General features: G+C 40.1%; 1 protein-coding gene across 2 annotated transcripts in view; it reads left to right on the top strand.

Moving 5' to 3' along the window:
• PRKG1 (protein kinase cGMP-dependent 1) overlaps window positions 1-18,108 on the top strand; it is a 1,418,431-nt gene that overhangs the window by 80,672 nt on the left and 1,319,651 nt on the right. The window contains exon 1 of one of the 2 annotated variants that reach the window (XM_005225353.4): window positions 12,534-12,948. Within the exon in view, the coding sequence (XP_005225410.2) occupies window positions 12,638-12,948 (311 nt within the window). The 5' untranslated portion in view covers window positions 12,534-12,637. 2 annotated transcript variants of the gene reach the window in all.

The following is an 18,108-nucleotide window of genomic DNA, read 5'->3' as shown; positions in this document are numbered from 1 at the left end:
TGGGCACTCAGCTTTCTTTACATTCTAACTCTCACATGCATATATGACTACTGGAAAAACCATAGCTTTGACTAGATGGACATTTATTGGCAAAGTAATATCTCTGCTTTTTAATATACTGTCTAGGTTTGTCATAGCTTTTCTTCCAAGGAGCAAGCATCTTTTAATAATATGTGTGTAATTAATTATTATTCAGTTGCACTCCTGATTGCAGCCCTATTATCATTTTCTCTTGAGCATTTTCCCAACCTGAGTAATAGTCCTACGGCCCAGCCTGATTTATAGAAAGGACATGTGCTTACCGGTCAGATGGCAGTTAGTTCTTCGTGTGAGCACCATACTTGTCGTGTGTTCATGGTTTTCTGCATGTCACTGGCTGTGGTCACAGGCTGGGTAAATTGTGGTTTTAATGGGGAGATACCGGCAGTTGGTAGTACTGTTGTTGGGACCAGAAAGAACTGTTCATGCTTGTCCCTGATACTGCTATGTAGGTAAATTCCAATAAGGAATTCCACAAATGGGATAGGTGCTTGTTCGCTCAGTCGTACCTGACTCTTTGCGACCTCATGGACTGTAGCCTACCAGGATCCTCTGTCCCTGGGATTCTTCAGGCAAGGATACTGGAGTGGGTTGCCATTTCCTTCTCCAGGGGATCTTCCCAACCCAGGGATCAAACCCGGGTCTCCTGCACTGCAGGCAGATTCTTTACCGACTGAGCTACAAGGGAAGCCCACATAAATTATCTAATGTACTTTTAGACACTAAATACTCAAGTTCAACACTTAAAGTATTACAACAGAGAAAGTCTAGGTGTTTAAATCAACTTTCTGTATTTATATTTATTCTGGAGATTAATAGAACATAGGGAAATAGTAAAAGTTCTGAGAAATAATGTAGACAGAAATCTGTTTTATTGAACTTTTTCAGTGTCTCCAAAACAAAACCTTTTTGGCCTTGGCACCCTTTTTTGTTAAACTTATCACCATTTAAGGAACTAGTATTCTTTAGTTCACATTTTGGAGGAATACTGGGCTCTAGTATATGGTCTCATGGTTGAGGGCTTTCAGAATTATTGGCTTGCTAGCAAAGCTGTCCATTGACCCCTGAGTTTAGCTTTTGTACCAGCTGTTACTGTATTATTTTTCTTGGTTATTTGTGTTTTCTTCATCACTTCTTCCAATTTCTCACAATTGACTATTCCCTGATTCCAGAATATGAAAATTATGTAATGTGTTAATACTTTGCTTTATAGACGTATTGGTTATTAAAACATGTATACTTAGAATGTTAAAGTATGAAATCATTTTTTGAAAATAAAAATGTAATGCAAATTTTACATGCTGTGTATTTCAATGTATTTTAAAATAACGTCTTTACTGTCCTTTTTTTCTTTGCAAAATTTTTGTACAGTACTCCAGTGTGTGCGTGCGTACCAAGTTGCTTCAGTTGTGTCTGACTCTTTGTAACCCTATGGACTGTAGCCTGCCAGGCTCCTCTGTCCATGGGATTCTCCAGGCAAGAATACTGGAGTGGGTTGCCATGCCCTCCTCCAGGGCCTTCCTGACCCAGGGATCAAACCTGTGTCTCTTATGTCTCCTGCATTGGCAAGCAGGTTATTTACCACTAGGGCCACCAGGGAAGCCCAGGGTACTCCCAGTAGAACATATTGCATGAATAGAATCACATTTGGGCATATTCTAAAGTTGAATGGTCAAAATGTCATTAAATGACATTAAAATCGTCAAACGGTCTCAGACCAATTATGTAATTTGAGGGACTCAAAGTGAGTGTCACTCTTTGAATTCTGAGAGTTCATAGTTTAGGTATTACCTTTTAACTTAAAAACAATAATGTATTTTGTTAATTTGTTTTTATTTTTGGGTGCGCTGGGTATTCCTCGCTGTGTGTGGGCTTTCTCTAGCTGCAGCTAGCAGGGGCCGCCCTTCCTTGTAGGGAGGTGCTGAGTGGGCTTTCCTTTGTGGTGTCTTCTCTTGTGAGCACGGGCTCTAGGACTTGCGGGCTTCAGTAGCTGTCGCACTGGGGCTCAGGACTTGGGATGTGCGGCTCTAGAGTGCAGGCGCAATAGCCGTGGCATGTGGCCTTGGCTGCCCTTTGGCATGTGGGTTCTTCTTGAACCAGGGATCGAGCTCGTGTCCCCTGCATTGGCAGTCAGATTCTTCACTTCTGGACCACCGGGGAAGTCCTTGGTGTTACCTTTTAATTTCTATGAGTTGGAAACAAATTTTCTCTTTCTTGGTGATGATGTGTTTCCTATTTTACATAGTTTTAAAACCTGGTAATATGAAGACACTTGAGCTGTGTATCTGGAAAGAGAAAAAGAGAGATGGTTTACTGTATTTCCACATGTAGATCTTTGTCAAATAAGATAGGTGCAAAAAAGTACATCCACCTGATGTGACTTGACTTTGACATAAGTGAGAGTTGATTAGGAAGAGTGTAGTGGTGTGGTTTAATTTTCATACTTGTGAGGCATGTGAACACACACACACACACTCCTTCATGTAATATAGATGCCCAAGTAGCAACAAAAGCTCTATATGGTTTGAATATACAGAGAGGCACACTAGAAGTAATTAGACATTTAAAGGCATTTTAATATATTTTGTTCTCTGCAGCAAATTAAAGTGTTCTTAATTGACTTTAACGATTATTAATTACTAAGAGATAAGAGGGTTTTCATGTGAACTGAATCAGGCTTCTATGTACAGTATAAATAAAATGTCAAGAGAATGCATAAAATAACTTTCAGAACAGTATGCTGAGAATTAGGAGATTTGGGTTTGAAACTCTGCCTCATTTAACTTTTTTGCCCTTTAAATTTCCTGAAATTTGAAATTAGGATGTTGAAATACATAGTCTCTCTGGTATATTTTCACTCAAAATTCTGAGATATCTATTATTCATAAAGAAGAAGACTTTTGCTTCTTCTTTTAGAAGGTGAGGAGGGGTGGGGTATCAAACCATGGCAGATATTGTCATCAATCCTTTGGTTTTTTGTATTTTGGGAGTGCCCGTGAGAGGGGCATAGAGTAACTAAGTTACCTAATGGGCCATGTGTGGGGATGCTGTTGTGATAGGCGACGGGGTTCTGTGATTGCTCATGGCTCTTTGTTGATCCTGATAGAGTGTTGGACCAGGGGGCGCTGCAAAGTGGAAACAGGCAATTTTCATCAAGGTCTCTATGTTCCTAACAGCAGTAATAACTTTAATGTTCCATAAATAAGTGTTTTGAGATTACCATGTCATTTTTCCACTTAAAATTAGTATTTAATGTAGATGCTTTTCTAAGAAAGATCGATGATTAGAATTTTGACTCTCTTTTATTCTATGGAAAACTTAGATGAATTTTTCATGATAACTCCTTAAATTTGATCTTTGAGTAAAAACATTCTTACATATTGCAGTAACTCGAGACAGACTCTGATTGTTCTGTCTAATACCAACCAAAGTGTAAAGGTTCCTATTTTATATTTATTTATGTGGGGCATTAAAACCATATGATACTTAACATAGTGCTGTTGTGGCAAACTTATTTACTATATATAGGTGTTTGCACATTTGTCTGTTTAACTCTGAGCAACTAATTTTTAAAGTATACTTACCTACTAGGTTAAATATCTGCACTTTGAAAAGTGAATTAAAAAAAATCTAACCTGAACAAGTTAGAAATTATTAAATGTTTTCTAGAAATACTCTTGTTTTTCAGTTGATAAGTCATGTTTGACTCTTTGCAAATTTGGAAAACTCAGCAATGGCCATGGGACTGGAAAAGGTAAGTTTTCATTCCAATCCCAAAGAAAGGCAATGCCAAAGAATGCTCAAACTACTGTACAATTGCACTCATCTCACATGCTAGTAAAGTGATACTCAAAATTCTCCAAGCCAGGCTTCAACAATACGTGAACCATGAACTTCCAGATGTTCAAACTGGTTTTAGAAAAGGCAGAGGAACCAGAGATCAAATTGCCAACATCCACTGGATCATCGAAAAAGCAAGAGAGTTCCAGAAAAAAACATCTATTTCTGCTTTATTGACTATGCCAAAGCCTTTGACTGTGTGGATCAGTGTAAACTGTGGAAAATTCTGAAAGAGATGGGAATACTAGACCACCTGACCTGCCTCTTGAGAAACCTATATGCAGGTCAGGAAGCAACAGTTAGAACTGGACATGGAACAAGAGACTGGTTCCAAATAGGAAAAGGAGTACGTCAAGGCTGTATACTGTCACCCTGCGTATTTAACTTATATGCAGAGTACATCATGAGAAATGCTGGACTGGATGAAGCACAAGCTGGGATCAAAATTGCTGGGAGAAATATCAATAACCTCAGATATGCAGATGACACCACCCTTATGGCAAAAAGCGAAGAAGAACTAAAGAGCCTCTTGATGAAAATGAAAGAGGAGAGTGAAAAAGTTGGCTTAAAGCTCAACATTCAGAAAACGAAGATCATGGCATCCGGTCCCATCACTTCATGGCAAATAGATGGGGAAACAATGGAAACAGTGACAGACTTTATATTTTTGGGCTCCAAAATCACTGCAGATGGTGACTGCAGCCATGAAATGAAAAGACGCTTGCTCCTTGGAAGAAAAGTTATAACCAACCTAGACAGCATATTAAAAGCAGAGACATTACTTTGCCGATAAAAGTCCATCTAGTCAAGGCTATGGTTTTTACAGTAGTCATGTATGGATGTAAGAGTTGGACTATAAAGAAAGATGAACACTGAAAAATTGATGCTTTTAAACTGTGGTGTTGGAGAAGACTCTTGAGAGTACCTTGGCCTGCAAAGAGATCCAACCAGTCCATCCTAAAAGAAATCAATCCTGAATATTCATTGGAAGGACTGATGCTGAAGCTGAAACTCCAGTACTTTGGCCACCTGATGCAAAGACCTGACTCATTTGAAAAGGCCCTGATGCTGGGAAAGATTGAAGGTGGGAGGAGAAGGGGATGACAGAGTATGAGATGGTGGATGACATCACCGACTCAATGGACATGAGTTTGAGTAAGCTCCTGGTGTTGGTGATGGACAGGGAGGCCTGATGTGCTGCAGTCCATGGGGTCACAAAGAGTTGGACACGACTGAGCGACTGAACTGAACTGAAGTGAACCCCATAGACTGCAGCATCATTGTCTTCCAGAGTTTGCTCAAAATGATGTCCGTTGAATCGGTGATGCCATCTAACCATCTTATCCTCTGCTGTCCTCCTCTCCTTCTGCCTTCAATCTTCCAGCATCAGAGTCTTTTTCAATGAGTCAGCTCTTAGTATCAGGTGGCCAAGGTACTGGAGCTTCAGCTTCAGCATCTGTCCTTCCAGTGAATATTCAGGGTTGATTTCCTTTAGGATCAACTGGTTTGATCTCCTTGCAGTCCAAGGGAGTCTCTTCAGCACCACAGTTGAAAAGCATCTAGAAATATACATTGGGCAAAGTGACTGATATTTTAACAGTTGGTTACAAAAACATAGCATACTGTTTGCATCTCATGAACCCCAGCCTAAGGCTCTACCCTTGTTTCAAGGGTAATGCTTTTATAACTATCGTGTACCATATGTTGACCCTAGAATGACATCTATGTTTTTACCAGCCAACTACTTCATTTGCGTATCATTAGAGATGGATTTCTGGACTTCCATCTCATGATAATTATATAAAAATCAAATATCAAGAGTTTCTTTAATTTGAAGCTAGGTTATATTTACTTTTCCACTAAGTTCACAACAGTGAAGATTTCTATACGTTTCTCGACTATGTCTTTTTGCCTACAGCTTCCCCTCTCCTCCAAATCTCTGACATTCTCAGTTGTATTTTGCCATTTTTCTCTTGCTCAGTTCATTCAAGTTATTTACTGATAGAAAGCCAATTCACTGAAGCTTGTACTCTATTATCTTTCTTACATCTTCAGTACTTGCCCAAATTACTAATTTTAAGAAGTTCTCTAGAATTAAAGTGTTTTTTTTGTTTGTTTGTTTGTTTGCTTTTACTTTAAATTTCGATTACAGAACAAGTGGGAGGGAAATGGCCAAGTTATATCAGTGGTTAAATGCTATTTAAAATAAAAGGAACAATAAAAAAATCATTGAGTCAGAGCTGTTCTCCTATAAGCCACGTGCTGTCAAATAACGTTTTAAATACAAAATTACCTTTGCAAATATTTTTGAATACTTTGTGGGAAATGCTGATCATTGAGTTAGGAAATGATGTACATTTAATCTGCCAGAAAAATCACTACTGAAATGGAGCTGATAAACTGTAATTTATTAATCAGATACAGGGATGTTGCCTAGTCATGTGTATTTTCACTGGACTTAAATTTAGTAAACTATTTTGTGAATAAAGCCTTTTAAATTCCATTTTACACATTAAAAACTTTTCCATTTATGAAGAAAACCACAGAAAACAGAATACTTTTCTTCTTAAAAAACTTTTATTTCTTCTGGTCTTTGGAGATGATCAGCTGAGTAAAGAGTAGAAAGAAATATTCTTGGTAAAGAGTACATGGATTTCCATGCACATTAGTTTAGGCTGAGGTCCAGTAATAACTTAGCATCATCTTATGCAGTGGAATATAAGAATTCATTTCAACTAATATTAAGTATGACACTAATTCGGTATTAAACTCTAAGCACATTAGCAAGTATGGTACAAGGCACTATGATTTTCCATGTCTCTGCAGTAAGTTTTTCATCATTAATGTTTTATGTTTTTTTTTTTCCCTTTTCCATGCACAACTTATCATTTGTGATACTGTGATTTAAGAACAGCCCTGCCATTAGAATTTTTATTTATATTCATTTAAATATGTATTCCTGATGACCAAATCTAGTCACCAAACACAATAATCATAATCAGATAATCCTATGAGTTAGTCAAATAGCAGGAACTTGAATTGTTATGCTTAGTCTCTAAGAATCCAATCTGTCTAAATTCTAGATTTTTATAAGAGCAAACCAAAAAGAAAGCCTTGAATCATTTTCTGACTTATCAAAGTAATTAAAATTCTATTGTCTGACTCATCTCCCCTTTACAGTCCAAAGACAATTCCTGTGGTGTATTATTATGCATTGAAATTGGATGATTGCTTTCCTAAAACATATTCACAGAAGGAAATGTGTAAGTGGGTTTGTAATGTGCTTAAAATAATGGGTATTATTATTACAGATCTTCCTTGGTTTTACTTTTCTATCAGTAACTTTGAATACAAAATACGAAAATATTTGTAAAATAGAGAGGCTTTGCAATCCTGAATTATAGAGGATGATCACCTTCCTGGTTTGCCCAAGACCAAGGTGTAACTAGGACTTTAGTGTAAAAAGTAGGACAGTCCCAACCAATTTTAATATTAAAACAAGGGCAATCCCAGGTAAATGGGTACAAGTTGGTGACCATAAACCCAAGATGAAATGAGGCTGAAATAAAGACAGTTTGGGGAAAAGGAACGTTTAAAAAATATTTTTCCTACTGTTTTACAATTTTCCAAATTTCTTCTCTTCCCATGTCCCTAACTCCAAAGTCAGGCCAGTTAATGTTAATTAATATCTTATCACTCTGGTTCCAGAAGAAGGCATTACCAACCCTTGGAAGTCCTGCAGAACTCAGTGAAGGGCAGTGGGTAGGGGACTGAGCTCTGCACCAAATGGTCTGGATTTGATACTAGGTGAGTGATGAGATGGTTAGATAGCATCACTGACTATGAATTTGAGCAAACTCCAGGAGATAATGGAGGAAAGAGGAGCATGGTGTGCTATAGTTCATGGGGTAGCAGAGTCGGAAAGCGTAGAGAATGAACAACAACACAAAGTGAGTGGTTCTCTGCCTTGCTTTTCTCAAGTATAAAAGGAAATGATGTCCAACTCGTGAGGTTACATGAACAGTGCTTGTCATACATTAAGTGTTCCAGGAAGTTAGTTATTTTTATTGTGGTCACGATTAAGATGAACATTGTAGAGCAAGCTAGTGTGTTTACCACTCTTAGTTACCTTAATATCTAGATTCTTCTGTAAGGGGCTGCTTACATGACCTATAAAGCTTAGTTATGTTTTTTTGTTTGTTTTTGGTTTTGTTTTTGCTGTTCAAGACACGTACATGAAATGACAGAAGGAAATTTCGATTTTCGGACTTTTGCAGGAAACGTTTAGTTCAGTTTAGTTGCTCAGCTGATACTTTGCGACCCCATGGACTGAAGCACGCCAGGCCTCCATGTCCATAGCACCAGTGCAATGGGCAGCTGGATGACAAAATTATCACAGTTATTTTGAGACTAAATATGTTTTTAGTGTAGAATAATACATTCAAAAGAATATTTTTTTAATGGCCAGTATTACAAAAAAGCTGAATTACTGAAGGTCTCATTAAGTGATTCTGAGATCCCATTTAAGTAAGGTGTGGTATTAGTTATTCTCAATCATGAGGGTTGGATGCAGAATTGAAGAGCATTAATATGCCATAGGTGGATCTGGCTACTGGAATTTTGCTTCTGTTAGAGCTATAACAAAGAGAGACTGCTGAAAAGTTACTATGGAATTCCAGTATATGAATTAAGTTCCTTCAAAATGGCATTGTTCTATGCTTTAGCATCTAACATTAAGACCTCATCCCAGCTAGGCAGTGGGAAAGCTGAATATACGAAGCTTCATTCTACCCCAAATTTGTGGTAGCCACTTCCAAATAGCAGAAAGTAGACTTGTGTGTGATCTGTGATATTATAACTTAGCCAATTAAGTTTATTATAAGACATATAGTACATATATCTGTTGAAATGAAACCATAAGACCTAGATTTTTTATGTAAAATTTATTTCCAGCATTTACCAAATGCAATGCAAAAGATGTTTAAGAAAATATTAGAATCACTCAAAAGGTAGAGATAGAAAACCAAGGTCCCTCAGTCAAGGACATCACTGTAATACTTAAAATATTTATTTTTACTTTTAAAATAGAAAAGCCTAGAATTCAGGGTTTTCATATATAAAGTATTTAAAGATAATTTTCTTACTCCTTGGAAGGAAAGTTATGACCAACCTAGACAGCATGTTGAAAAGCAGAGACATTACTTTGTCAACAAAGGTCCGTCTAGTCAAGGCTCTGGTTTTTCCAGTGGTCATGTATGGATGTGAGAGTTGGACTGTGAAGAAGGCTGAGCGCCGAAGAATTGATGCTTTTGAACTGTGGTGTTGGAGAAGACTCTTGAGAGTCCCTTGGACTGCAAGGAGATCCAACCAGTCCATTCTGAAGGAGATCAGCCCTGGTATTTCTTTGGAAGGAATGATGCTAAAGCTGAAACTCCAGTCCTTTGGCCACCTGATGTGAAGAGCTGACTCATTTGAAAAGACCCTGATGCTGGGAAAGATTGAGGGCAGGAGGAGAAGGGGATGACAGAGGATGAGATGATTGGATGGCATCACCGACTCAATGGACATGGGTTTGGGTAGACTCCAGGAGTTGGTGATGGACAGGGGGGCCTGGCGGTTCATGGGGTTGCAAAGACTCAGACACGACTGAGTGAACTGTACTGAACTGAACTGAAGGATAATTTTATTTTTTTCATTATATGCAGTAATGCAGCCAAATATAGTCTTATAACTTGAACATCTTTTAACTTACAATTTGTAAGTCAAATTGTAATAGTCACATCTTCTCAGATGTTTAATTTCTTTGCATTTATTACAACAGATTTCTGATTCTCACTATGGGATTCATCAAGGAATACATTTTGTATCACAAGAATCCCATTTAAAATGAAAATGTAACATCCTCTAGTGGTACATAGATTATGGTAGATTAAATAGTGAAAAATATTTACATTAACAGTGGAAGAAATTTCATTTTTGTAAAAAAAAAACCCTGATTTTTTTCCTGGTTTAAATGCAATTTTTTATGTTTTGGGGAAAATGCTTTAGTTTCTTTTATCCTTTTTATGTGTAGATAAGCTTTCTACAAATGAAGAAGAATCCTCTTTCTTTGTGCTGCTCAAAGACATTAAGTAACCCCATTTAAGCCTCAAATGAACCTTACAGCATAACCTTGCTTAGCAGTTGTCTAATAATGTCCCCTATACAATATTCCTGATATATTTTTAGACATTAAACTCTTGGGCTCCTAGACCCCTATAATAGATCTATAGGAAAGGAGTCTCATTAAGTTTTTGACATTTTCCCATGGAATTAAAGAATTCCCATAGGTTAAATAAGATAAGAATTTGGCCTTTTGCCTGGGAGAAGGAAAATGTCATGGAAGCTCTTTTAGAAAAGACTCAGTTATACAAAGCCAGAGCACTTCTGCTTGGTTTAGTTTTCATTAAAACAACAATAATTCAGAACTACTATTTGCTGCTCTCAGTATTTGTAAGTTATCCATGTTTGTTTGGGGGAAATCATTCACCTTGTACGATGCATTCTGAAATAAATGCACTTCTGAAAACATCCACATTGGAAAGCAGAACAATTTTGTCATATCATGTGTAGTGAGAGAATTAAATCCTAATCTGGGTAGAATGTTTAGGATTGTGTATCCTTTTTCATTTACACCTTAATTACAGACAAAATTAAATACACTTTAAATCAAAAAGCTTATTAAAGTGACACTAGCTAGCTGGTTCTGTTCTTTTCTTTCCTCCTTTTTTTCTCATTCGCCTCCCCATTTTCCTTTCTGCTCCTCTTAGAACAGGTTGTGTATTCAAAAGCAAAAAGTAAGCACTTTTTTTGAGACTGATATATATCCTTGTCTAAATTTAGATTCCAGTGAATAGTTCTGGATTGCAATTCAGAATCTTAATCTATCTTCTGTCTACTTTGTTTTATTTAGTGTTAAGGAATAGCCAAGTAGAACATCGAAGATTATAACATTGAGTTCTCAAGAATAGTAGTTAAAGGACTGCTAATAAAGATGCTAAAAATTTAAATGACTAGGTGAAGATTTAGGTAAATATGAGGAATTTAAGTGTTATGGAAGATTCTAAACATGATAGAAGAATTACCCTTGGACAGAAAGGATGCTATCTAAATTGTCATCATTTTAGGAAATACGGAGCAGGCAGGGATGGGGGCGGTGGGGGTGGGGCGGTACAGTGTACAGTATACCCCGACTCGTCTAGGGTCCCCCCTTTCCTTTAAGATTTTATCTCTTCTTCAAAGTTTGTGTCTTGCCATTCAAGGGGAAGGCTAGCGCCCTAACAGTTTGGTTATCAAGAAAGTAATATCATGTATGAAACGAGTTGCCAGTCCAGGTTCGATGCACGATACTGGATGCTTGGGGCTGGTGCACTGGGACGACCCAGAGGGATGGTATGGGGAGGGAAGAGGGAGGAGGGTTCAGGATGGGGTGCACATGTATACCTGTGGCGGATTCATTTCGATGTTTGGCAAAACTAATACAATATTGTAAAGTTTAAAAATAAAATAAAATTAAACTTAAAAAAAAAAAAAAAGAAAGTAATTTTAAAGGTATGGTTCAATTTCAGAGTGAACTTTTTGGAATACCGCAGTGATTTTGACCTGCCCGCCTCCCGCCCCTGACACCCCTCTACAAATTCAGCAAGTGGAAGGAGGAAGGCCCTTGCACAAACTATTCCGCAAACACTGGTTAAGTGGGACGGACAGTGGGGAAGCTGAGCAGCCTTCTAGGGCTCCGTCCCATCCCGTTCTGGCCTTTGCCCTAAAAAGAGTTCATGAATCCGAGTTTAGAAGGAGTGGAAAGGGGACTCATTCGAAGCAGCTGGAAACGCTGGCGCGGGTTGGGGTGGGATCAAAAGCTCCCCCTCTCCCCCAAAGGCACCCGGGTGTGAGTGGAAACCCCTCCCCTGCACGGACTCGCTCCCCTCTCCTGAGAGGCAAGTTTGTTTTCAAGCGTTACCACCTGTGTGAGGCGCTCCCCGTGAGGAAGGCGGCGAGGCAGACGCGAGAGCTCAGCCACAGGCTGGGGATCCTTTCTCCGCGAGGCTGGCAGTCCAGACACCTCCAGAACTCAGAGCGCTTACGATGCAGAGTCCGCTCTGCCCTCGCTCGTCGCCGGGATTGTAGTCCCCACATCCTCCAGCCCGGTAGGCTCCGGGGCGGCAGACGCCTCCCCAGTTTGCTCGGGGTCCCTCCGGTCCTCTCCCGCCCGCCTCCCCGCCCCCGAAGTAGTGCTCCCGCCTCGCTCCGCCCGCGCATCCCCTGGCGCGCCGAGAGGTTTATCAGGCTCCCCACACTCTCCGCCGGCTTCCTTCGGCGCCCGGCGCGAGTGACCCGGGCAGACCCGCCGCGGCCTCGGAGTCCCCCACCCCACCCCCACCTTACGAGTCCCTCTCCCGTTGCTCGGCCACCGCGCTCGCGTCTCTCTTCCCCGGCGCCCGCCACGGTTCAGGTGGAAGCCTGGCCCGACCTGCCGTTTGGCTTATCCCTGCTCTCAGCCTCCCAGTCGGCCCGGAGAAGTGGAATCTGCACTGAAACTCTCGGTGGCTGGAGCCGACAGACTGGGCATGCTCAGAAGCCAAGCCTGGCTTTGGTCTCAAGTCGGAAGCTTTCGCACTCGGGAGGCAGCAGCGACTTTGGGGAAAGTTGATCGGAGAGGGGAGGAAGCCCCAAGACGCGGAGCAGCGGCAGGAAGGAGCCCCCGGCAGCCCGGAGGAGCATGGGCACCCTGCGGGATTTACAGTACGCGCTCCAGGAGAAGATCGAGGAGCTGAGGCAGCGGGATGCTCTCATCGACGAGCTGGAGCTGGAGTTGGATCAGAAGGACGAACTGATCCAGAAGCTGCAGAACGAGCTGGACAAGTACCGCTCGGTGATCCGGCCGGCCACCCAGCAGGCGCAGAAGCAGAGCGCGAGCACCTTGCAAGGCGAGCCGCGCACCAAGCGGCAGGCGATCTCCGCTGAGCCCACCGCCTTTGACATCCAGGATCTCAGCCATGTGACCCTGCCCTTCTACCCCAAGAGTCCACAGTAAGCAGGGGTTACGCTCCGGGTCCGTGTGGCACCCGGTCGGTGGGGAGCTGCGGGTCTCTGTATTGTCTGTCGGCTCCCGCCCCTCCCGCTTGCCTTGTTGATCCTCACCCTCAGAAATGTTTCATTTTAACCCGCACTTCTTGCGGGGCTGTGCACGTTTCTCAGACCAGACTCACTGCACCTACGTTGCCTCCCTGTCTTTGTTAGATGTCAAGCTATTTTTTTTTAAATATATATATATACGTTCATATAGGCCATCTACTGTACGTAGAGTTTGAATGCGCCCCAGATGTGTGACAGGTTGTGTATGTATGGGTGAGAGAACTGAAAGCCTCATCTCCCAAATGCCCTGGCAAACCTGCCCAACCGGAAAATCCTAACTGCAGGCTCCTCAGACTTGAAATGCGTCTGCTATCACCCTGACTTTCTATGCTTTTGTGGCTCTCCCGGATTTCTCTACATGCTAGCAGTTCTCGCTGGTACTCTTCAAACCTGATGTTCTGGCATCATTAAAGTGTCAAAAATAAGCAGATACACATATAAAAGGAAAGAGTTTTTGATTTCCAGAATTGGATGACATTTACAATCCACAAATGGAAACCTAGTCTGTTGATTTTTTAAAAATATTTTTTTCATAACATTTGAGGGAGAATATTGCTTATTTTCCTTAAGGACTTTATATAATGTTGCTAACGGGGTGCCTCTGTCTCCCCCGGAGGGTGACATGTTTCCGGGGTCAGAGGAAGAGAAGTCCACTTACCTTTACTGACATCGTGGTCACATTATTTGCCTCACTCCTGGCTTCTGATGCAACCACTCTGGTATTGTCCTAGCATTATAAACAACTATGTAGTTCTGATGTCAGTGGGCTGCACAGCCTGGGTGGGAAAGTTGAATGGAACTCGTTACACACCACTCCACTTGGAGTTCTGATAGATAGTAAAGTGGCAGGAACATGACGTTAATACAGAGTAAGCACCCAGATGAATGGTATTTTAAGTTACTAATGACAGAATCGATAAACCAAGGGGTTTGTTACTCTATTCCAAACTACATCACACTGGCTGGATGACACATGTTACATAATAATACAGGGTCCCTGGGAGCCTTTCGCTTAATAAACACAAAGATTTAATATAAGGAGAAAGAGTATTAGACTGTTCCCATTTGTATTTATTGGATGGGGGGCGCAGATTGTGAGTATATACTAATTATAGTTTTGAAAACTTAGACTTGTTCCTCTCCTTGTTGGTTGCCATAGAGCATTCGCTGTTTCCTTATGCAGATTTAGCTTAAGGAGGAATTGGTATTCTGTGTGTGGGGAGAAAAGACAATAAAGATACACATTTCTGAGATTCTAACCTCACAAGGTTGCCCTAATAGTTGAGTGGATTTGGATCTGCTTTAGAAACCTGAATGATCTGAATCCACTTAAGATGTCTCCGGTAAGTTAATTTGCAGAGCTGACATGCTTGCCTGTTTCAGCTAACGAGGTACATGGCCATCTCTCCAGGGCCAAGTTTTGCATAATGAAAAATATAACTCAAAGACAGTTCTCTGCATCTTTCAGCACTCCATAGGATCTCATTTTAGTATCGGCAGGACTTTGGAGTAACTCAGAGCAAACTCTCCTTTCTTAAAAAGACCATTTTAATCAGTTTTATTTGAAGCATGATCAAGCCAGCTGATAACTCCAATGAAAACAATTTATCAGACAAGATCTAAAAGAATCTAAGCAGTGTAGTCTGAGCTGTATAATGTGGTAAAATTTTAGAAATCTCTTAGTGCATGACATACAGAACAACCAGATTTTTTATTTTTAAAGTCCATGGTGGAAAATGAAATTAGCGTGGCAAATAATTCACAACATCCAGTTATGATCAACATTTTATCAGTTGAACCACACTGTGCGTTTGCATTCTGATCTTTATTTAATAACTTGTACTTTTAGGAAGTCAGCTATTAAGGTATCACCATGAGGGGTTTGGGGATTCTGAAGGATTTATATTGAAGAAAACCATAGAATGAATGTCTTCCAAACTTAAATAATTTTGGAAAAACATCTGTTCTTTTTTCACACTTACATAAAGAAAACTAGAATAAAATTGGCTTACGTGGTAGAGTGTACCTTTGGTAAGAGGAGAAGCATGTTGTCTGCAAAATGATTACACTTAGGTCATTTGAATGATCATACAAGGTAGTTCCGTGAAGAATTAGGAAAACTTAACCAAAGTGCAGGAGGCTTGTTTGAATTTCTGTTTATTTCACTATAAACAATTTGATTATACCAACTTACTGGCAACAAGTGTTTATATCTTTATATTTTATTTTTAGTACAGCCTAAATTTGGTCATCTTTTTAAAACTTGCAGATTTTTGAGAGTTTGAGTTAAAATGAAATCATCAAAATAGCCCAAAATCGATTGTAAATTCATGCTCATGTAGTTTTCTATTCCCTTTCTACTGGATGTAGGTAACTGTCCAGAGAATGTCCTCAGTTATCTGATGTATGCGTATATGTATATTTGCTTTTTGCTTACTGGGGTTGCCTTCTAAGGATTAGAATCTTTAAAAAACTTCTCTGTGTGTTTTTTTTTTAAGTAATCATTTGAAAAATAGTGTAACATGTAAATTAACTTATGAACTTAAATCATCTTAACAGTTTTGGTTTGGAGTTTTCCCTGTATGCTGGGAATTGGAGGGAAGGCTGTGTGGGATTCCAGCTCAGAGCCAGGCACTCCTGCGGCACCTGTGAGTGCCTGTGAGGGCTGGTATTTTTGTTTGACTCTTTTACACATATGTAGAAATAGCCCCCAAACTCTTTTTCTGTTGTGAGTGTGATGAGCCAAAGAACTGATTAGCAAGTTGGAATCTATACTCCACTGCTCCTAAATAACTACTGAGAAGGTAAAACTATCAGACTGTATGTTTTGGATTGAATTAGGTAAATAAATCCTTAAAGATGAAAACTGTATAAAATGTTCATTTTTTTTGACCAGATAGCCTGTTGATTATGCAGACAGTGTAGTTCTCATGGATTTTTAAAGTAATTTTATTTCATGCTAGTTTATTCCTGAAAATTGACTCTGTGGTAGGTTAGAACATTCAGTCACTGGTATGCTGATATCTAAACCCTTTACCTATGGTAAATATTCTCAAGTCCTTTCCATTCTGCTGTCATGAGAGTTGAGTTCCTGTCAGAAGTTGTTAGTGTCTCTGTATTTTTGTTAAGCTGTTAGCCCAGAGGTAACTGAATTTCAAAGGATGATGACATGTTTTGTTTTGTAACATTACACGCTTGACTGTGAAGTACTTTGGAGAGCTGAGGATAAAAAGAAGTATATTCTTCTTATTTTTAGGGAGGCATTAATTTTAACACAATCTTATCTGATTATTTTTTAAGCCTTGACATAGAGAAATAGAATCTTCCTAAAGGCTCTCTGTTAAATTGTGTAGGAAGGTGGGAAAACTCTAGGATTTTAGTGTAATCATAGATGGCATAATATTGAAGCATAATTAGCATCAGAGGTAACAATTACATTTCAGATACGTCCAGTAGGTCAGTTCAGCACTTTTGTGGAATGCGCCGTGTGCAAGTTAGTGTCAGGCATTCAGATGACCACGTGCAAGTTATTGTCAGGCATTTGGACGTGAGATGTGTGAGTCCTATCACCAAGGAGTTAACCAGGGCTTAACAATACTGCACAAGTGAATATTCTAGAAATAGAGTAAGGCAAGTCCCATAGGAGATCCCTAAGACAGTTGGTAAAACATAATAGAGCCCATTTAATTTTAGGGTATCAGAAACTCTTGTGGAAGTCGAGGTGTTTGAGTATTTGATTGATGGCATGATTAAGGTGAGTGGTGATGGGGTGAGAGTGGTGGGGTTAGGGTGGGGAGGGCCATCAGCAAAGGGACAAGACAACGAAGGAAAGCAGAGCATGCATCTGGGGAATCACAGCAACTAGTGCCTATACCAGAACACCAAGCTTCGGCCAGAGAGGATCAAGATGAGCAGCTGAGAGGGCTTTTCTGCTTGTTTTTAGAATAATTGAGGGGGGTATGTGTGTGTGCGTGCACACACACTTACACTGAGGACTAATTGTTACCCATTAGTAAAGCTCTGAATCTCAGAATGTCATTCCAGTCCAGCATCTCCCACCTGCATGGTTCTGATAATGAAAACTATCCTGACTAGGTAATAATATTTAATTTAACCAAGCAGCAGATGATTAACTCTCTTAAAGAAGCTGAGTTCCGCTCTTAAAGAAAACAAGTTCCACTTTCCACTCACTTCTAAATGTTCCCACTGGAAATAATCTCGTTTTATGCCACAGACTAGCATGGTGGGTTCTTCACACACCCCAGCAAACAGAACTTAGGTGGGACTTGAACCTCAAGTTGATTTTGTAAATTCATCTTCCTTATTCTTGTTGGGGAGTTCAATTCCAACTTAACGTTATTCTAAAAGACTATTCAATTTAAGTTTGATTGTTAATTTGACATTATACTCTATGCAATAAAGTTAAAGTTGTAGCAGCCTTTTTAAAAATAAGACCAGGCTGCTAAAACCCTATTATGATATTTTGAAGCACAGTTTGTGCCCCTAAAATGGGGCTTATAATGAAAATACCAACAAGCCCTTCAATAGAGTAGCTCTAGAAACTGCCTGAGAATATAAATGACCAACTTCCTTGCTCTCCTGGGCCACATTTCCAAGCTTCCACTACTTTTATTTCACTAAAGAGTTGGGTTTGGATTCTTAATGGGAAACGATAGAAGAAGGCAGATGATGTCTCTATTGTTGCTGTTTGCAGGTTATAAGGCATATGGACGCATTTTTTTTTTTTTCCCTGTCTGCCTAGCAATGGAGGGTCTCCATAGTATCCTAGCAACCAGATTCAAACACCAGACTGCTGCTCTTTCTCCCATTTTTGCCATAGGTGCTGCTGCCTAGCCCAGAGAACTGGGCCCGATGCTAGCACTCAGACCCTCCGACTTGAATGTTCCACGCTCTGAGAACACAAGACAATATGATAAATAAGAGCGTGCTGAAAGCAGCATTTACCCGTATGCGCAACAGCTTATTATGCAATCACATCTGTGGCATTTTGAATCCTAATCTGAACTGTTGAGCTGGCGCTGTTTGCCACCCCTT

This window comes from Bos taurus, chromosome 26 (genome assembly GCF_002263795.3).
Source record: "Bos taurus isolate L1 Dominette 01449 registration number 42190680 breed Hereford chromosome 26, ARS-UCD2.0, whole genome shotgun sequence".
NCBI lineage: Eukaryota > Metazoa > Chordata > Mammalia > Artiodactyla > Bovidae > Bos > Bos taurus.
The sequence above is the reverse complement of the archived record's forward strand: the minus strand, read 5'-3'. Positions and strand labels throughout refer to the sequence as shown.